General features: G+C 52.6%; 3 protein-coding genes across 3 annotated transcripts in view; 1 reads left to right on the top strand and 2 right to left on the bottom strand.

Moving 5' to 3' along the window:
* Nucleotides 1–5,079: 5,079 nt before the first annotated feature.
* PTRHD1 (peptidyl-tRNA hydrolase domain containing 1) lies at nt 5,080–8,351 on the bottom strand. The gene is made up of 2 exons (XM_056127325.1): nt 8,009–8,351; nt 5,080–5,343 (listed from the first exon to the last, which is right to left on the bottom strand). Exons 1-2 carry the CDS (start codon nt 8,258–8,260, stop codon nt 5,173–5,175), a joined length of 423 nt encoding a protein of 140 aa, XP_055983300.1. The 5' UTR covers nt 8,261–8,351; the 3' UTR covers nt 5,080–5,172.
* Nucleotides 8,293–18,272, top strand: CENPO (centromere protein O). The gene is made up of 7 exons (XM_056126008.1): nt 8,293–8,300; nt 8,411–8,469; nt 10,733–10,890; nt 13,928–14,045; nt 15,465–15,724; nt 17,303–17,522; nt 18,160–18,272. Exons 1-7 carry the CDS (start codon nt 8,293–8,295, stop codon nt 18,270–18,272), a joined length of 936 nt encoding a protein of 311 aa, XP_055981983.1.
* Nucleotides 18,273–19,105: 833 nt separating this feature from the next.
* Nucleotides 19,106–21,256, bottom strand: part of ADCY3 (adenylate cyclase 3) — a 68,749-nt gene continuing 66,598 nt past the window's right edge. Inside the window, exons 18-21 of the mRNA XM_056122567.1 lie at nt 21,129–21,248; nt 20,337–20,460; nt 19,962–20,086; nt 19,106–19,830 (exon numbers count right to left, since the gene is read on the bottom strand). Coding sequence (XP_055978542.1) covers nt 19,648–19,830; nt 19,962–20,086; nt 20,337–20,460; nt 21,129–21,248 — 552 coding nt within the window. The 3' untranslated portion in view covers nt 19,106–19,647. The remainder of the gene's footprint in view (nt 19,831–19,961; nt 20,087–20,336; nt 20,461–21,128; nt 21,249–21,256) is intronic.

Raw genomic sequence — 21,256 nt, 5'->3', positions numbered from 1 at the left:
GTAAGATTGAAACAGGGGGTGTGACCCCCCCAAACAAAAGTATCACACAAGGAGCCCAGAGAGCTAGTACAGAGGTCAAGACCGGAACCTTTCTATGGATCTCAGGACCTCCGTGCTGGAATCCCCTGCACCCCCAACAAAAAACAGGGTATTGCACAATGTTCTTTAGAGGGGAGGAGACTCCCAAGTGGTACTGGCGCAGGGAGGGCAGTCGTCTGTGGATACCTCTCAGTAATACTCAACCAACGGGACTGCTCAATCAATGCAAGGGCCTCCCAGTGCTCAGACCGTTAAATCCTCCCCAGTAGTGTTTAGAGGCCTCCAGGGATGTCCCCCAGAGGTGGCAGGGTAGGGGGGAAGGGAGTCAAACCCTAGCCCCCAGAATCAAACTCTGGCCTCCACGTGCAAAGCCTGCGCTCTGGCTGCTAGCGGGGAGGGGAGGGTGTATCGATCACATGAGAGTGACCGTGTTGAGTCCACACTTTCCCTGAGGACAGGAAGTCAACCAGACAGGAGGATCACAGGCAGCTCTACCTTCCCAGCCCTCTGCTAAAGAGAAAGGGAGTCTGTTCTTTTATGGTTTAAGAACCTGAGTCAGAGCTTCCCCGAGAGCCTCGCAAACACCCCATCACTCCAATCTAGCGCATAAGCCCACGTTTCCGACTCTGCCCCCAGCAGAGCTCAGGGTGAGCTGGCGCTGGGCTGGCCTGGCGATGCCCCCGGAGACCCCTGCTTCTTAGCCCCACGGAGGGGGGCTCCCACGGAGCCCCTTCCCTCCCTCAGCGGCAGGCTCGGGACCACAGACACGCTGCACCAGGATGCAGGCGACACGCGCACCGCAGGCAGGTGACCCGAGTCTGTGGGAAGCTGCACCCTAGGAAGGAAAACGCAGCGGGAGCTTTAACCGGCCACTCGCGGTGGGCTGCCAGCATTCTTCTGCCCCCGGAGAAGCCTGGGCGCTGCTCCTCGGTTTGACAAGTTCAGAAACCCAACGCGCTAGGCTGCTCTAGTGCTGATGGGACCCAGGGGCATTGAGTCATGCAGCCGGCAGTCACAGGAGGCTGAGTGATAACCCAGAACGTCAATTAGCCCATTTGATGGGGAAGGTTCCACCTCCCTGTGTTTGAACTACCCGTGACCCCTTTCAACCCTCACTAGTAGGGAGAGGGCTGACACCGGAATCAAGAACCAGCCAGGAGAGATGAAGAGAAAACTGACAAGCAACCTGATGTACAAATCCGCCACGTGCCCTGCCTTCGATGCTGGGCACGCTGTAGGCTTCATGAATTCGCACCCTTGGAGAGGCGCCCTCGCCAGCATGAGGCTGTCAGCATTGGCATGGCTGAGCAAACTGCGAAACGGTTCTCACGCCCAAGAAAGGGACCAGAGCGTGGGGACGAGTCTTCTCAAGGGCGTCTCATTCTTGGGCTTTCACTTTGGTCTTTGCTCCACTGGAGTACACATCTTTTATTGTGTTGTTGTTGGTGGTGGTGGTGGTGGCGTGTGCGTGTGCGTGTGTGTGTGTGTGTGTGTGTGTGTGTGTAAGTGGGAATACACGGGTTACTCCTGGTTCTTTGTAGAGGAATGACCCCTGGCAGGCTTCGGGGTTTTGGGGCAGGGTCATTATTGGTCCCCGAGTTTGTTCAGATCTGCAGGAAGTGAGACAAACACCTTATGCTCAGTACTATCTCTCCAACCCAAAACACTTTTTTTTTTATGACTGGAAAGGTTAGAAAAGAATATCTAGTGCTGATTCTCGCTCCGTATCTTAACACCTTCCCGGAAACGCATTATACACAATCACAATGTGTTGATTCTAAATCACACACATTTTTTTTCTGGTTCATCTTTTAAAAAACCAGCTGCCTCCTGTCTGGACAAGGCAAACACTCAGATAGCGGTTTCCAACTCAGTGGTCTGGGCAGGACCTTGGAATCTGCATTTCTAACAGGCACCCAAGTCATGCTTATCAAGGGACCACACTTTAAGATGCATGGTTCAGAGAGAATGGTTCAGGGATACAGACAAGGGATACAGGGATACTCTCCCTGGGATACTGTCCCTGCTGTGCTCCCAATGCCTGCTTTCACTGAGGACAGTATGTAAGTATCTGTCCCTACCTAGGTAGAAATTTATGCTGTGTGCTCAGTTCTCTGCTCAGGGATTCCCATGAGCTGTAGTCTCTCAGCTATGTGCACGCAGCACTATATCTTACTGAAGAACTCAGAACTTTAAAAAAACTTTTTTTGGGGGTGAGGTGGGACGCACTATCTTGGTTCAAAGGGAAGATGGTTCAAAGGGCTGGAGTACAAACTTTGGATGCAGGAGGCCCAGATTTGATCCCCAGCACTCAGGTGGTCCCCTAGGCAGAGCTGGTAGCAATCCCCACACCGGAAGTAGCCCTGAACACACCAGGTGTGGTCCCCAAACCAAAATAATAATATAATAATGAATAATACTAATAAATGCAGCATCATTCGGAAACATTTACCACTTTTTCTTCCCTTCATTGCCGTTGTTGTGATGAGGGTTGCACACCGGTGTGGTGCTGTCTCAGAAAATCTCTCACTTTCTCAATGAAAGGCCAGTCCCCCTTGACTTTGCCTCTTGTCATTTCTTCCTGAACTTGTTTTTGATGGGAGATTTGATGCTCAGAGTCACTTGGGGCCCCGTGCAATGCTGAGGGGTGAACCAGAGTCAGAGGCATGAAAGGTAAGTGTCTTAACCCCTGTATTATCTCTAGCTCTGAACTTTCCCCCGGTCCCCTGCCCCCCTTACGTTATCTACGTAGTATCTTAGTATTTACTAAGTTCCTACTCAAACTTCCCCCTAAAGGACTCACCAAAACCCCCATCTTTACATTCTCAGTGTTAAGTACAGACCAAAACAGTACACATACATCATGTTTGTTCTACAGATTACCCTTCATAAACTTTGATTCAAGATACCCAAGCAATTTCTATAGCTGAATCCACATTTTTGTGGTTGTTGTTTTTTGGAGGTTCATGCCCGGCAGTGCTTGAGAGCTGTGTCTGGTGGTGACCAGGGGACTGTGATGTGGGGACAGAATCCAGGCCTCGTGCACTCGTTGGCTCAGGCTGGTGAGTCGTTTCCCCGGTCCTGTCTCCAAATTTTTATGGAAATACTTTAAACATATAATTAAACGTTCAGAGAAAGGAATTATGGTGGGCTGGAGCGATAGCACAGCGGTAGGGCGTTTGCCTTGCACGCAGCCAACACGACCAACCCTGGTTCGATTCCTCTGCCCCTCTCGGAGTACCTGGCAAGCTACTGAGAGTATCTCGACTGCACAGCAAAGCCTGGCAAGCTCCCCATGATGTATTCGATATGCCAAACACAGTAACAAGTCTTACAATGGAGTTGTTACTGGGCCCGCTCGAGCAAATTGATGAACAATGGGAGGACAGTGGCAGTGACGGGTTGGGTAAAACTGTAAAGATGATAGCACCTAGGAGAGAAATAAAGAGCAGAGACAGGGTGGAGCACAGGGACAGTGTGGGTTGGCTTGCCTTGCACACGGCCAACCCAGGTTGAGTCCGAGGCATCCTGTATGGTTCCCTTAGTACTGCCAGGAATAATTACTGAGTGCAGAGCCAGGAGTGACCCCTGAGCATTGCCAGGTGTGGTTCAAAAACCAGGATTTGGGGGTGGAGACCAGAGACAGAAAAGGCAGAGGAAGTACTAATATTTGACTCTCTGGGACTAGGGGTTCGAGATGGAATTGGTGGCAGAGGCGGGGATTAGTAACTGGAGAGTCTTACTGAAACATCAACTTTGTATAAAGAAGAGTCCCCCAAGAAAATAAGCAGAAAGTATAAATGGGGGTATGAGGGTAACACCTAATGGCTAAGCATTTTTTTGTTTTTTGGTTTTTAGTGCCATGTCCGAAAGTGCTCAGTGCTTACTCCTGGCTCTGTGCTCACAGACCATTCCTGCAGGGCTCATACGTGATGCTGGGGATGGAAGCAGGATCCAGCATGTGAAGGGTAAATGTCCTACCTGCTGTACTGTCTCTCCAGTCCAGTAGTTCGGACTGTATTCCAGGGACTAATCGTATTTTATATTGCACAGGGCATGTGAATCTCATATAAAAACCTGCCACCACGATGTTTGCTGGGGGTCTGGGATATAGTACAGTGGCTAGGGCACTTGCCTTGCATGCATCTGACCTGGGTTTGGTCCCTGACACCACAGCCTGGGTCATCCCTGCAGGCTCCCGAGCACCACAGGGGTGGTCTTGGTGGTACCTAGGGCCCATACAGCATTACCATCTTGGGCCCTCGCACTAATGGCTTGGTTGGCTAAGTACTTCCATGAGTGGCCCCTGGTGTCCTGTGAATAGTCTTTTGGGAACCCCCCACATCCCCTGCAAAAGAGAATGTTGAATTTTAACCAAGTTGTAATCTGGTGCGCAGACCACTGGGATACTCTGATAAGCAAACTGAGAGCTTGATATAGGATTGTGCCACTAAGAGAAAGTAGATGTAATACTTGACAAATCTCATCAAATTTAGGAATATTTATGTATGTGTATGTATGTGTACATATATACATCTCATTTAACGGTTTTGAGACTGGAACACACTTTTTTATTTTTGGGCCACACTGGCACATCTTGGGGATTGTGCCATGCTAGGAACTGAACTCTGGGCTCCCACATGCAAAGCACATGCTCCAACCCTCTGAGACCTGTCCCCAGGCCTTGATATATGTTTCAAATCTCTGAAGTTGAAATACAACTTATATCTAATTGCATGTCTTGTCAAATTTCTTCGATGTTTAACAGCAAGTTAAATAATGCTAAGTCTTTGAGTTAATATAGTCCTTGATTCAATAAAATATGACAACTGGATGTGAAAGAAAAGTAAGGGATGCTAAGAGAAAGCTTTCAACCTGGGAAACTGGAAAAATTCTTATTCCTAACAAATCAGGTAGTTTCCCTGAAGCCGGGACACGAGCTCGACCCAATCTTCCATTTGAGCAGTAACTTGGAGCTGGCATGGCTGCACATATGCCCTCTCCATCTGAACTTCTTAATAATTTGAAATAATAGGAAGTACTTATTAATGGAAACTTTAATATGAGCCATGGAGGGCACGCGGTCTCTGGATCTGACGATGGAGAATCTATCCCAGCAATACAGAACAGCGGTCACTTGAACAAGCGGAACTTCTTCAGGTACTGGCTCACTTCCTCCTTGGGGTAGGGGCGGAGAGCAAGACAAGTGGCCACATTCTCGGGCTGCTCCAACCACAGCAGGTGGTCAATATTCTTCTGTTGCAGGGTCTCAGCCAGTTGCTTTAGGGTGGTCTCATCTGGGGCCTACAAGGAGCAGAACAATTAAAGAGCCCATTTGGGAAGTGTCAAAAGGCAAAGGGTGGGGTGGGGGGAAGGGGAGTGTGAGTTTCTCCTAATGGAAAGCAGAGGACCAGCTCTCAGAAAGCATCAGTCAGGGCACTTTCTCTAGAAGTGGGGTACACTCTCCAAAGGTCCCTGGGTGTGGGGCAGGGGCAGGCAAGGGAGGAATTGTATCTCCCCTTGCTGTCTGCATTGTCAATATTTAGGCTCTGTACCATCCCAGATTTCTCACAGCCGTTGCCCAGTCATCCCTAAGCCTTCAGCCAGCTCTGACTTGACTACTGGGAGGGTATCTAATATCATGGTCCGACTGCTCTGTCAGCTCTGCTGACCATCTTCTGCTCAGACTCAGAAGCAATTCCCTTCTGCTGGGATGGTTCCACTTATTAACTCAAAGGTAAACTCTCCTCTAACAGCCTTCTGAAAGGGTTCCGTGACTCCTTGTCCCCCAGGCTGGACCCAAGCAGGGGAAGCATCACTCCGAAAACTGTGTATGCTGATGAGTATCAGGTGCGCTTCTTGCCTGTGAAGGCAGGCCACTGGATAACTCAGGGCCTGTCTTACCAGTTGAGAGGACCGTGACCTCTAGAGTCCTTCCGGCAAAGCCTCACTTGAACTCACACTCCCTGCTCACAGCTTCAGCAGGGAGAGCAGCTGTGGGCAGTGAGAAAGTGTGAGTCCCAACCCTGGCTCTGCTTCTGATGCTGGGGTGGCTTTGGGTAAGTCACATGACTAGCAGGGTCTTTGTTTCCCCTTTGTAAAACGTGAGATGGCGGTGTTTCGTAGTAGCAGTGAAGATGCAGTGAACTTAAGTCTCAGACCTGGCATGGGGGAAACGTTTGCCCAACATATAGCATTAGTCCGAGTTTAGCCAGGCTGGCTGTAACAGCACCTTATGCAGTGGTGTGTCCTAAGGCCATTTCTTGAGAGTTGGCTGGCAACTAGGAATTATCAGTCGTCTTTTAAACTTGGGAATCGCTTCATCTCTGTGGCTTTCAGTGTGAAAAGCCATTTGCGAAAAGGGGTAAATACACTCTCTGCCTGAAAATGTATGTGCTTGGTAGGGGGTGGTGGGTGGGAGGGAACAGAGTCTGAACCATGTGATTTACATCCTGTGATTTCTTGAGGCTTTCTTCCTGTAAAAAGAATCTGAATGAGACGTTAGCTGCTTCTTTTCTGCCACTTAGCAATGATTAAGACATTTTCCTACAGGTTATTTATTGCTGGTTGTTTCATTACCTAACAGGAATTCTTCCCTTAGAAGATAATGTTTGCTAGCAATGACAGAATGACTCTTACCTCTCCACTCCTGAGTCCTGGTTTATTAAAATAAGTTTTATAGTAAGGTAAAAAAAAAAAGTTTTTATAGTCAATTTTTCTTATCATAAAATTAAAATAAAAAAATCAAACGAATTAAGTCTTAATTAAGACTTCGCTCCCTCCCACCCACCACCCCCTACCAAGCACATACATTTTCAGGCAGAGAGTGGATTTACCCCTTTTCGCAAATGGCTTTTCACACTGAAAGCCACAGAGATGATGTGACTCCCAAGTTGAAAAGACAACTGATAATTCCTAGTTGCCAGCCAATTCTCAAAAGCATTAGGACATAAAGTCCTACCAACCACTATTTAATATCTGGTACTTAACTTTTCATTTCAAATCTGGGTCATTTGATATGAAAAGTCCAAATCAGTATCTCATGCTGGGCACTTCCATGCCAATTAAACGTGCTCCACAAGCATTTCTGCTACTTTCCTAATAATCCATTATATGCACATAAATTGCATATATTGGACATTCAGTAGTTTGCAAAATGTCTGTCATACAATGCTGCTGTGAATATCCTTAGGCAAATCCCTATCGGTGCACCTGATTATTTTCTTAGGATATATTTCTAGCAACATAACCAACAGAATTCTTAATAGGTCGGGCCTATTAAGTCATCTGCAAAACAAACGTCACCTGAGTTTGATTCAATACCCTAAGCGTCTGGTATTTCCTGAAATTTCCTGATGGAGTTGGGTATTTAAGGTTCAATTTAAACCAGATGATTACTCTCATCTGACATCACACCCGGTCAAATGCTTCCGTTCCACACCACCAGCTTTTGTTTTTTTCCTTTGGGGGGGAAAGGGGGCACACCGGCGGTGCTCAGGGATTTCTCCTTGCTCTGCACTTAGACGGTGCTGGAGGACCAGACGGGATGCCGAGGACCGAACCCGGGTCACCCTCGTGCAAGGAAAACGCCCTAATCGCTCCACGGTCGCTCCTGCTCCAAGTCACTCGTGTGCTTAGACCTCCAGCATCAGTTTTGCAGGGTGACTAGGAAGGGCCGAACTTGAACCAAAGGCCGGCGTGGCGCCGGCCTTTAAGAAAAGGCGGGGCCTCGCTCCATCAGCCCCGCCCTCAAACGCACCTCGGACGCCGCCCGCAGGTGAGACTCGAGGTACGCGAAACAGCTGAAGCCCCAGCTCCTTTTCCGGAACATAAAAACCCCGCCCCCTCGAGTGCCACATCCAATCACAAAGTAGACACCACCCCCAAACGCTCAAGGCCACGCCCACAAGTCAGATTCGCCCCGAGCCACTTCCGGCCCCGCCCTGCCTTCCCGCCCATCGCGCCGTACCTCGAGGACCACCTTGCGCATGCGCTCCAACTCCTGGAGATAAGCGACCGTGTGCGGGTGGTCACGGTGAAGGTGTAAGGCCGCAGTGGCCGCGTGGCAGGCCTGCGCTATCAGTGCGCCCGCTGGCCAGGAGAGTGGAGACTGCGATAGGTCCTTTCGCAACACCAAATACTGTACCAGGATCTGCGGCTCCGCGCTAGAGGCCGCCATTTTCCTGGCTAGCCGAAAGGCTGGCCCTGCCCCCCGGTGCATGCCGGGATGTGGGAGGGGCCCTGAGCGCCGCCATGTTTTTGTACGGCGGAAGCGCAAAGCACTCTGGGACGGCTCAGATGTGGGTGTTTTTTTTTTTTTTTCTTTTTTTTTGAATGCCAGAACGGCGGGAAAGCTTGTCCCTGATTTGAGTGAGCAGGAGGAGGCCAGGGGACAGACAGTGAGAGGGGACAGTGAGGCTCGTGGCCAAGGTGGAAGGTCTCTTCCAGCTCCTGCGTGCGCGGGAGAACCTGGCCGGGCTTGAGCACCGCGCCCGTTGGTAGAGGCCGGTCGGGGCGGCCACCGCCCCCTTGGACGCGCACCCCGGGGGCTGCAGAGAGAGAGCCCCAGCAGTGACACTGGGGGTACTGGCGGATTGTGCGTGTCGGAATCGTGTGTGGGTCTGTTCGAACTTGGGGAGAGGTGACTGCCTTGCCAGTTTTTCTTTGGGCCAGCAAGGGTGGTCTAGGCCCCTGGCCCTGCTTGGCCGGGACAGCAGCTTTAGGAGGCGCCGGCAGGGGCGGAGATGAAGCCGGCCGAAGCTTCGAGTCGATTCAGAGCGCCCAGAGGAGGTATGCCCGGAGTCGCCTTCGCTTGCCACCCTCCCCTGCCTAACGCGGAATAGTCCCAATTAACTTGGGACGGACTCAGGGGCGGGCAGCTCCCATACTGGCGGGGGGCGGTTGGGGGCAGGAAGAATTGCTTTGTTTCTCGGCCCAGCTTTCCCAGCGATGCTCGGGTTACTCCTGGCTCTGCGCTCAGGAATCACTCCCGGCGGTGCTCTGGGGACCCTATGGGATGCTGGGGATCGAACCCGGGTCGGCCGCGTGCAAGGCAAACGCCCTACCCGCGGTGCTATGGCCCCCTGCTCTTCAAACCGAGCTGCGTTCCTAACATGCCCAAGCGTTTGTGTTGGAGAGAGAGCTCTGGCGTTTTCCTCCTGGCAGGATTTGGAAGAGAGTGGCAGGGGTGTTGAGATCCGGTTTTGATATCCGGCTTTGGACCTTCTGAGTTATCCTGGCCTTGGACAAGCTTCTCCCTCTAGGAAATAGACGAATAATAGTGTTGTGCCGGTGGTTGTGGAGCTGGGTTCAGTGTTTACTTCAAAATCCCGTAGCGCAAGCCTGAGAGGAGTGTGCAGTGAGTGCTTTGTAGGTAGTTCCTCTGCACAAGAGCCTTTGACAGCTCCGAGAGGATGGGGGAAGTGTCAGGGAACTGGTTAGCATTTTGAGAGTAGGGTCTTTTTTTTTCTTATGGTGGAAAAGAAATTGTATTTAGGATTAGCCAGCTGGACTGTTTAGATGATCCCAATTCTGTTGGCAACATCCACGGCATCATAATCAGGAGCCAGCCGAACATACATCAGGCCTAATCAGGCTGTTGACCTTGGCTACATCAATGTCATAGAGCTTCTTCACAGCCTGTTTAATCTGGTGCTTGTTGGCCTTGACATCCACAGTGAACACAGTGTGTTGTTATCGTCTGTCTTCTTTATGGCTGACTCTGTAGTCAGAGGAAATTTGATGATGGCATAATGGTCAAGCTTGTTTCTCCTGGGGGCGCTCTTCTGAGAGTATTTGGGTTGCCTTCTCAGCCGCAGCGTTTTGGGTCTTCTGAAGGTGGGTGACGTGCGAATCTTTTTCTTTTTCTGGCTGTGGACGCCTTTCAGCACTGCTTTCTTGGCCTTCAAAGCTTTGGCTTTGGCTTCAACTTTGGAAGGGGCAGGGGCTTCCTTCTTGGCCTTCGGCACCATCTTCGTAAATAGGCGAGAGGTGAGAGTAGGGTCTTGATTGCGTTGGGCAGTCGTTCGGCTGGGGAGGGGGCAGGGCTGCCTTCTGCCTCTAAATTCCTGAGTGTCAGTGATGTCTTTCTCTGGCATCTGTAATATTTGTAGATCATTTGTTTCCAATAGCTCTTTTGGACCCTGTACTGCTAAATGCTAAATTCATATCTTGGAATTTAAGCTTAAGGCCTAGATCCAAAGCATTTCAGAGTGTTAGCACTTTAGGAAAACATGCATTTTAATTTTGTTGTTGTTTTGGGGCACACCTGGTGTTGCTGAGGGATTGGCCCTTGTGGGCTCAGGCGACCATTTGGGGTGCAGGGGATAAAACTCAGGTTCGCCTCATGCAAAGCAAGTGCCCTGCCCTCTGTACTATCCCTCCTGCTCCTCCTAAAATGCATTGTTTAAAGACAGCTTCTGGGAGTCAGTGAATGTGATCCTCGTTTCTTCTGGGTCCTTTATTGTGGATAATTCAGATTGGCTTTATTTAGATATCATACTTTTTCTATACCTTTCTTGGTGGCAACACCTGAGTGTTTAGCCTAAGAGGTGGCTGATCCCTGAGTTTCATTGTCAGCTTCTATGGTTTTACAAATTCTGACAAATGTCTGACAGTTTAGCTGACCACAGAGTTCTGTTCACCAGTGTTAGAAATCTTTGGCTTCCTCTGAAATTCCCTTGACTTTCCTTAGGTGTCTTAGCTCCCTTGGAAAGACTGGAGACTCAAATGAACAGATCGCAGAAACGCCTGAAAGAGCGAGCTGAGGAAAAGGATCTTAAAGCCAGAATTCACAAGCTGAGGCTTGTGCGGGATCAGCTGCGGGCCGAAGTAAAGCGGCGTGAGTCCACCGTGAGTAGCGGGCGGGCCGGGCGGGCTCTCGGGGAAAGCACACACACCAAATTTGGCAGATTTAGGTGTTGTGTATCTCCCAGTTGGCATTCAGTGCTTGGATCACACCTTTAAACGATCACACCTGTAGAACCCCAGCTCCTGACAGCGGAAGCTGATCGTTAGCAGGGCTTAGAGGCAGGGCAGCCTCTCCACTTGCCTGCATAGGTACGAGCTGTTGTTGTCTCATTGTCATTTTTCTCTTTTTTTTTCTTTTTGGGTCACACTTGACAATAGGGGTTACTCCTGGCTGATGCACTCAGGAATTACGCCTGGCAGTACTTGGGGGACCATATGGGATGCTGGGAATCAAACCTGGGTCGGCTGTGTGCAAGGCAAACACCCTACCCGCTGTGCTCTCGCTCCAGCCCCCTCATTGTCATCTTAAGTGAGTCACTGCCGCATTTGTCATTCATGCCATGTTGTTTCCCAAATACGAAACCTCAGTAGTGAACTTTGACTCTTCCCTCGTTGCAGTTTTCTCTTTGCCTCAGGATTAGACTAGACAGCAAGACCTGCCCAGTGTCCCTTTAGAGTACCCGCCCCACCCGCCATTGCCAAAGCAAGTGTTCAAGACTGTGGACCAGCACCGCGGGCTTGGAGGCTTGGGATTGGGGGTCCCCACTCACACAGGAAGACGAACCCCTGAGATGCCACTAGGTTGTAAGCCCGTGATAAGTAATAATGATAAGTAGTAGGAAACTTCTAGAATTCTCAGTTGCATGTTTATAAGGCAACTTGGATGCCGGGATTATTGCAGTAGTTTGCTAATTGGTTCTTTACTCACATTTCTGCTTCTCCAGTAAATCCTGCACTGCCGAGAAAATGCTTCATAAAACTACACGGTTGCTGGGGCTAGAATTGATTTCATGCCAGGCACCTTTCGGGGGGGGGGGGGGTGTTGTCCATGTGCCTGTATCCATGTGTGGAGAACCCCCAGTGAGTGTCTGTGTTTCTATGTGGGGGACAGCCACTGAGTGTGTGTGTCCGCATGTGTGGGAGCAGCCACTATGTGGGGACAGCCATGGGGGGGGGTGTCCATGTGTGGGGACAGCACTGTGTGTGTGTGTGTCTCCATGTGTGGGGATAACCACTGTGTGTGTGTGAGTGTGAGTGTGAGCATGTGTGTGCGTGCACGCGCAGGTGGTGACAGCCACTGGGGGAAAAATCTTCTAGAAAAGCTCCATTGTTCTTTGCCGTCCCCACCCCCCAGTCACCTGGCTGTTCTTGGGATAAAGTGGCCCTGCCTTCTTTCTCTTGCTTTCCCTCCCTCTGTTTTCTCTTTTCCCTTCCCTCCATTTCTCTACCTTATTATAGTAATATACACATATGTACGTAAGTCTACACAGTCGAGGACACCAGTGCGTAGACCTTTGCATGCAGAGTGCCACGGCCTAGTGGGTTCCACAGAGATCAGGGCAGAGTCCTCAAGCCTCAGAAATCTCCCTTTCGCCACTGATGAATTTCCCTTCTGAGTAAGGTAACTCCTAGTGTGGTTTTTGTCACCAGACATTTCATTTCACTTGTTTTCGAACTCATAAGTGTGCAAAGTATGAGTCTGGTTTCTTTTGCTGATTCGTCAGAAGTTGTTCCTTTCTGTTGCGATACAGCAATCTGTTAATAAGGACTTGTTAATAACTATCTTGTTAATAACTGCTCTGCTAATTTCTCTCTGTTACTACTGAGGACATTTGGGTTAGTTTGGACTGTTTCATTTGGGGCTATTTTTAAGAGTAATGCCGCGGGGAAGGAGAGCTAGTACTTCAGGCACTTGCCTTGCTTAATTAAGCCCACCAGGTTTGTTCTCAGACACTGCCAGGGGTCACTGCGGAACACCACCAGGCATAGCCCCAGAGCATCACTGGGTGTGGATTGCTCCGGGTGGGCTTGGAGGACCACATGTGGTGCCAGGGGTTGAACCTGGGCCATCCATGTGCAAGGCAAGCGCACTACCCACTGTACTGTAGCTCCAGCCCCAAACATTTATTTCTTTCAGATCTAGGAGTAGGCGATCCAAGCTGATGGCACCTGCGGACTCATCTTCTTCTCGGTTGGGGGCCTCCTCTTAACTCAGCTGGTGGGAGGGTCACTTTCAGAGAGAATTTGCCTTTTTGTTCTGACAGTGTCTGGGTTTGTCACTGTTCTGCATTTCAGGTGTTATTTCAGGCCTGAATATTCAAAATAAGGGTGTAGCCCTTATTTCAGGGCCCTCCATTGATGTGAGGGAGAGGGTTATCCCAGCCTTTCTCCCCCAAACACCAGTGTTTGGTGGATTCTCGGCCTAGGTTCTTAACTTCCAGCAGCTGTCTTCTGTTTGGTGTCTCAGTACAGTCATGTGTAGGCAGTGTCGGAATTGACAGATATGGGAGGTGGGGGGTGGGGAAATTGCATGGAGATTTTGGGTTCCCTCTCTACAGAATCAGTTTGGGGGCCACAGCTGGCTGGTGCTAAGGCTGCCCCGGGCTCTGGGCTAGGGGCTCGCTCCCAGCTGTACTCAGAACCCTGTGTGCCAGACCGAACTGTATCCATGTGTGTAGGCCTCTGACGCAGTGACCCTCGCACTCTCTCCTGCCCTGTCCTGTGGAGGACTCTTTCCCTAAAGACTGCTTTGGTGACCAGGATCTCATGGGTGTCCCCTCCCCAGCAGAGGCTGCTATGAAGCCCCAGCCTGCAGCCTCCCTTTGGAGCAGAGAGGAAAGTGGCACGTCACGCCGTTTCTCCTTCATCTCCAGTCTGGCCTTGGCTGTCCCCTTGGGCCCGCCACCATTCCTGGTTGTGGACTAGCACATGTGCTGCTTTGACTCCGTGTGTGTGTGTGTGGCAGAGTGAGATGCAGCAGTCCCCAGGACTTGCTCTGGGCTCAGTGACCGTTCCTGGGAGGCTGGAAGGGGGGGACCGTTTGTCTCGCCAGAAATTGAATGGGACCAACCATGTGCAAGGCATGTGCCTCTCTCCGGCCCCCTTGAGCTCTCTTCGGCCTTTGCTGTGTATCTTGCAGGTGCAAGCATCTGGCGCTGGCGTGGAGCCTGGCCCGCCCTTGGCGGTGAGCACGCAAGAGACTTTGGAAAGAAAAGAGGAAACGGTGAAAGCCCTTCTGCAGGCCTATCGCTTCACAGGTGGGCATTTCCTCTGCTCTCTCTCAGCTGCTCTTGTTCATTTGCTAGCTGTCCTGAGCCCTGGACATATATCCTAAGTCTTGATTTTCCCCCCCTTCGCCGCTCAGGCCTGGCATTCCCTTTAGACACATCCTTACCTGCGAGGTGACCGCTTCCTTTATTATTGGCCTGGAGCCATGCCCGGCAGTGCCTAGAGATCAGACAGTGCTAGGGACCCTACGCTCCAGCCCTCTGAGCTAATTCCCCCGACCCAACGTTGACCTCTTCGTAGCAGAAGAAAGGTCGGTGATGGCGACCTAGACCAGTATTCCTCAGCCCTCTTGCACCTGCAGACTGGCACCTAGCTACCTCCTGGCCCGTGGAGCCGCAGTTACAACCCTGACGGTAGATCAGCCATTTTCTGCCTTTCTGCACCTGTGAACCGGCCATTGACCCACCACTGCACTGGAACCATATTTCAGTTAGTTAACACATGCCAGACCTTAGTACTGGAACTTCTGTTACTTCTGACTTGCTTTACCTTGCTTCATGCCATGGGTCAACTAATTCTAATCCCAGATCCCAGGAATCATTGTCACTGTCCTTCCGTTGTTCATTGATTTGCCCGAGCGGGCCCAGTAACATCTCCATTTTGAGACTTGTTACTGTGTTTGGCATATCGAATATGTCACAGGTAGCTTGCCAGGCTTTGCAGTGCGGGCAAGATACTCTCGGTAGCTTGCCGGGCTCTTTGAGAGGGGCAGAGGAATCAACTGGCTGGCTGCGCGCAAGGCAAACGCCCTACCGCTGTGTTATCGCTCTAGCCCAGGAATCATTAAAATGGGGATTTATTCTGTGTTGCAAGAGCACATGGAAAATACAGGGAAGGGTCCCAAATTCAAGGGAAAGACGGAACAGGTAAATTGAAGTTTCCAAAGTCGGGCCAGAAGGCAGCTCCAGATGGTGGAGCAGAGAGCTCCCCGGGTATGTGGCTCGGGGTTCAGTGTCACCTTGGTAGCTGTTGGGCACGGCAGTCAGAGCATCTGGTCGGGCCTGCTGGGCATCTCGGAATCTCCCCCAGAACCTCCAGCACTGCTCTGGGTGACCCCTACTTTAAAAAAAAAATTTTTTTTTCAGTCCTTTCTCAGTAATTGGTTATTGGGATGTGTTTTTTTCCCCCACAACAAGCCAAGCTCCGTGAGAAGGGTCTGAGGCACTCACCCACCAGTGCCAGAGCATTTAAAAAAAATTTTTTTTTTCAGTCCTTTCTCAGTAATTGGTTATTGGGATGTGTATTTTTCCCCCCCAACAAGCCAAGCTCCGTGAGAAGGGTCTGAGGCACTCACCCACCAGTGCCAGAGCATCTGGGCCCTGTGGCTGTGAGCCTGCACGTGTGGGTCACTGTCCTGCACGGACTGAGAGCATCATTGTTCCCTTCAGGGCTCAGTGCCAAGATGACCAGCAGGGGCGTCTGCGTCTGCATCAGCACCACCTTCGAAGGGAACCTGCTGGAATCCTATTTTGTGGACATTGAGATCCAGAAGCCACTTCGGATACATCACCATTCAGTCCCACCCTTCATCCCCCTGGAGCAGCTGTCTGCAAAGTATTTACAGACTGACATTCAGCACTTCCTGTTTCGCCTCCACGAGTACCTAAATGCTTACTCTGGAAGGAAGTACCAGGCAGACCGACTTCAGGTACTGGCATCTTACCTGTGTTTCTGGGCTCAGGATGGGCCTAGAAAGAAACAAGGGGGCAGCTTTTCTTTTGTACATTGGGTGGATCTGGAGCCACTCCCAGAAGGGCGGGGGTCAGCGGGGCTTGCAGCTGGGAAGCACATGCTGGAGACTATCCTGCATAGCGAGCGTGTGCACTGGCCCCGGGCACCCTCCGGGGTCTTTTCTGGATCTGAGTGGTACGTGACATGACACGGGACCAGCAGTCTGACAAGTATCCTTTGCTGCTTGTGTAGTTTAGGGTTTATTTTGGCAGGGTGGGGGACAGTACTCTCAGAAGTACTTACGGGGCCCCGCGGTCACTTTTGGTGTCATTGTTTGACAGTTCAGTCAAGAAGTTTCGGTGCTGCAGGGGTCAGTTGATGCCTGGGACGGGGGTGGGGGGCGGATCTGTGTAATGCTGAAGATCATACTTGGAACCTTGTGTGTGCCAGGTATGCTATCTCCCCGGCCCAGATACTCGCATATTATTGATCAGTTTGGGTGTTTATTGACCCGGTGGTGCTTAGGGCGTACTCTTAGCTCCTTGCTCAGGGATCACTCCTGAAGGGTTTTTGAGTGACTGTCTGTGGTGCCAGTGTCCCCTGCTCCTGTTGCTCCCGCCCCTTGCATGTTATTTATATGTAAGCTGCTTTCTGTGTGATTTCCCCCTATTGAAACTCTCCATCAGTGTTTTCAACCTTTTTATGCTGGGACTAGTGGTTGAAAACACCTCTTTCAACCCTCACCTATGAAAGTGCAGTGCATCTCAGTAACTGAATGTCGGGTGGGGGGGGGGGGGGGAGGGCATGAAACTGGCAACATGCCAGAGGGAGAGGACAGTGGGTAGGGCCTTGCACCTAGCTGACCCGGGTTTGATCCCAGGCATCCCATGTGGTTCCCCATGCATAGCCAGGAGTGGTCCCTGAGTGCAGAGCAAGGAGTAATCCCCTGAGCATCGCTGGGTGTAGCCATCCCCCCCAAAAAAAACTCTGGCAACTGTGAAAGGTTTCTGAACATGAAACAGCCAAAAATGAATCCAGAGTCAGTCACATCCCGAATCCTAGGAGTTTGGCTCCCCCAAGCTGGAGTTCTCAGGCGAAACGGGGTTGCATGTGGGAAAGGTCTCAAGCAGCCCTACGAAGGCGCTGAAGCAGAGGTGCTGTGGGGACCCCTCACTCATGGCTCTAAAGTCCAGCAGCTCTCCCCCAGTTCAGCATGCTTGAGTGTTCTGCTGAGCCCGAGGGGTAGAGAGTGACCCGCTTTCCGCAGTAACCCGCTTCACCTCTGACCTTCCTTCTCGCCAGGAAAGAAAGTGAAAGACGTGGTGCAAATCACAGCATCACTCCTGCTGGGCATTTGGAATGACTCGAGATTCTGTTTCCAGATCAGTGTCGGCCTGAGGATGCAGGCATCGAGTAGTCGAGGGGTCTCAGAGATGGCCATGTCCTTACTCCTTTATTTCTGTGAGAGTTGATGCAAGGGCTCGTATTTGTGAACGCTGTCACCCTTGGAGCTGCTGACGCCCCCCCCACTTCCTGTCTGACCCTCCCCCACCAGAGTGACTTTGCAGCCTTTCTGGTCGGGCCCCCGCAGAGAAACGCGCTGTGCAACTTGCTGACCTTTACTTACAAAGTGGAGCCCAAGAGCCCGTCCTCCCCATTCTGCGCCAGACTGGTGTACAAGGACCTCGCTGAGTCCCTGCCCACTGCCGTCACTGTCACTGCTCAAGGTAAGAGGCGCCCTGGGGACGGGGCGGCCTGTGCGCTGGGCCCCTCCTGTTCCCTTCACTGGCTGCACCACCCTTTTTTCCTCCGGTCTGTGTAAGTAAACTGCCGTGTTCTTTTCCTTTGCTCCCTCCTGGCCAGGGTCCCCTCCCCTCTCTGTGGTCTCATCACAGCCCCTCTTGAAGCGCTGGCAAAGGAGTCCTGGGTCCTGGGGTGCCGCGTGCTAAGGGGAACCAGATACCAGGCTCTGAGTCTTCTCGGATGGGGATTTTGGCCCTCGGTGAAAGAGGTTTCTTGTGACCTTGCCCCTGTCAGTGGACCCCCGTGATGGGACGCGGGCAGTAAAGGAAAATGAGCTAAGGGCTGGAGAGAGCGCACTTGCCTTGCATGTGGCTGACGCAGGTTCAGTCCCGCCACTGCATAGGGTCCCCTGAGCTTGGCCCCAGGTTTCCCTGAGCACCCGTGGGTGTGGGACGGAACCCAAAAGGGGGAAAAAGGAAAGATGAATCGTGGGTTCCTTGGAGGCGGTGGGCTCAGGGGTCTGTACCCCGGGATTCTCTGGGCCCTGTCTTGTTTCTGGTGTCGGGTGACTGCCCAGTGGCAGCAGCTTCTCGGAAAGTTGCTGTGGTAAGTTGCTGCGTGGGTCCCGAGTGCCGTTGCCCTCAGGAGCCTGATGGGTTTGTTTTTCAGGGGAGGAACAGCAGGCAGCCCACGAGGACCTGTTCAGGACCAAGCCGCTGCACCATGTGTTTGCTGCGTTCTCGAAGGAAGGAGAGAAGATGTACGCGATTTTGGCCTCCTAGGAGCCTCCAGCAGGGACGGAGCCCTGAGAAACCCCCTCCCCTGGAAGCCCTAGACGGGGCGTTGGGGACAGCCATCCTTGATTGCATTGCCCCTGCCGGAATATGCGGGACCACCTGGTCTTCGGAGACACTGATGGGATATGGAACACGACCAAGCATCTGTTTCAGCTGAAAATCAGAATGGGATGTGGGGTGACAGAGGCATTTGTTGACAGCAGAAATGTTTGTCCTACCTCATATTTTAAGTACTTGAGAGAGAATACTATAGGTTCATGATGTGAGCAGAATCACAAACTTAATGTGTACTTGCTTTAAGAGCAGGGGGTAGTCCAGGTCTAAAATAATCAGGGTTTGGGGCCCGAGAGATAGTACTTGCATTGCACGTGACCAATCCGGCACCCTGTATGGTCCCTGAGCACTGCCAGGAGAGACTCCTGAGCTCAGAGCCAGAAGTAACCCCTGAACATCACCAGGTGTGGCCCAAGTCACCCCCCATCCAAAAATAAATCAGGGTTCTAGGTTCCTAATGTCTGTTTCCTAGAACATTTTGCTTGTAAGCTGGTATTAAGTTGGCCGTGGAAGTGGCAGGTTGCACATCCGTCCGCTGCCATCTCCTCGTCTCCCCAGTGAGGGGGTGCCCTGTGTCTTCACAGCCAGGCAGCGAGCCGCTGCCATTTCCGTTCTTAGCTCCTGGTCATGACGGGCAGGGGAGAAGCACACCCGTCCCCCCCAGGGCCTGCTTACAGGCATCTCAGTGCAGCCCCGCTCCCTGTGGCTCACCGAGGCCCAGCACATCGGGAAGGACGCAGGCGACTGACTGCACGTGGGCCGCGTTCAAGTTGAATATAACTTTTAATAAAACTTCTCGTTCTTTACAATACCTGTAAATTCTCTTTTAAAGCAGTAGCAAAGGCGACTGTAGCAGGAGCTCGAAAGGCAAGGCAGTATCAGAAAAGTGTTTTTGAACAGAAAGTTAAAAATATAAATGTAAAAGATCTGTTGATATATTTTCTCTCAGAAATAGACCCATCTCTCCCCCTCCCCCCCCGCCGCCCCCCAGGTGGAAGGAAATATTGCACTCTCTGCTCTCAGGACTATGGTGACGGGTTCCAGGAGAACCTTTCAAGATTATCAGGAACGTCGGGACGCGGGCCGTGCCCAGCTCCAGGGGCAGCGCTGCACGGCGCCCCCCCCACCCTGCAGTGGGCTCCGCTCTATGCCTACGACCACGACCCTACTCTGGGGAAGCTACCGGCTGGCGGAGACCGTGTGGCTGTGCCCGGACAGGGGCTCCGGAGGAGCCGGTCAGCCCTAAGTCTATGTGAGTGTCGCCGGTCGCGGGGCCGGGGGCGGCTCCCCTGCTCCCGGCAAGGCTTCAGGGGTTGTCCACCACCTGGTGGGGCAGCGTCACCGAGGACCCGTTGGGGAAGGCGGCCGGCTTGTCACGGCCCTTCAGGAAGAAGGTCAGCAGCTCGCCCTTGCCCTTGACGAAGATGGGCCCGCGCCGCACGAAGCGGAAGCCGTACTCGCGCAGGATGATCTGCGTCTCCTCCACCACCTGTGGGTGAGGGGCAGGCTTGGGGGGTTGCCAGGGGAGGCGTCCTGCACCTGCCGCCCCGCCAACTCCGTGCCCGGCAAGACGCATGTCTCCCCGCTCCGTCCCTGGACGTGAGTGAAGCTGTGACGCACCTGAATGTTGCCCATGACTCCCGTGGACTCCATCCTGCTGGCCACGTTGACGGTATTGCCCCAGATGTCATAGTGTGGCTTCCGGGCCCCGATGACCCCGGCCAGCACCCCGCCTTTGTTCATGCCTGGGACAGAGGCATGACGTTCAGGACAGCCAGACCCCGGGCGGCTGATCCGTCAGCAGCTCACGCGCTCCCCAGAGTCTGGGGCGCCGAGCCCTCGCCCTCCCCGGAGCCGGCTCCTGGCTGCTGAACTGAGGGGCTGAGCGGTCCCTGCTCCCACGTCTGACACGGGCACCTGGACGCCCGCATCCCAGGAAGGACTCGGAGGGACCAAGGTCGGGAGGGCCTGGCCTGCAGCGCCCTCCGGCCTTACCGATGCGCAGCATGAAGTTGTTGAAGGACTGGTTGTTGATGTTCGTGAGCGTGTCCTTCATGGCCAGCGCGAAGTCCGCCAGGTCCGCCAGGTGCTGCCAGCGCTCCTTGTCCGACTTTTCGTCCTGGGGGGGAGAGTGGGACCAAGTGAGCGCCGCTCAGCCACTTGGTGGAGGGGAAACCCTACAACTTGTTCTTCACCCAGGGCCGTGGTGACCGGCCTGCAGCAAGAGGGGGCCTCAGCAGCCCGTGGAGTGAGAAGCTGATGGGACACACCTCCTGGGTCCCGCCCACAGCTGCATCCCACAGACAAAACGCAGTCAGGTGGTAAGAGCTGACCTAGGGCCCTCAGCCCCTCCCCCCCAGTGCTGGGCAGCCAATTCCACCAGTTCTCCCTTGGGGGGGGGGGCAGAGATAAGGGAGAATAATTGGGGATGCTCAGGAATTCCTCCTGGCAGTGCTCGGGAGGCCACATGGGATGCCAGGGAGTGAATGCGGATGGCCACATGCAAGGCAGGTGACTGATCCCAGGGCAGCACTAATGAGTGAGCCTAAGGCTTGCGCCCACCTAGGACACCATGAAGCCTCCCTGGTCGGGGCGGTGCGGGGGTCCACGTGCTCTGCTTTGCACATTCAACTTCACAGGCACCCCTGTTGTGTTTGCATCCATGGCACTGGTGTCTGACCCCCTCGTCCAACTGAACTCTCTGATGGCACTTAGGCATGCTGGGGTATGGGGTCCCCACCTCGGAACGCCGAGCCCCCCTCCACCAGCCAGCAGGCGGCCAGCTACCTTGTTGGAACTTGTGTAGCCATTGGTGTTGATATCTGGGTTCACTCCAGAAGCTGCCATATAGGTGCTGCCAATGGTCTTGATCTTGGTGATGACCCGGAATTTGGGGTTGTCCAGGAGCTGCGGCC

This window comes from Sorex fumeus, unplaced genomic scaffold (genome assembly GCF_029834395.1).
Source record: "Sorex fumeus unplaced genomic scaffold, SorFum_2.1 ptg000006l, whole genome shotgun sequence".
Taxonomy (NCBI): Eukaryota; Metazoa; Chordata; class Mammalia; order Eulipotyphla; family Soricidae; genus Sorex; species Sorex fumeus.
This window is presented reverse-complemented; position numbering and strand designations above follow the sequence as displayed.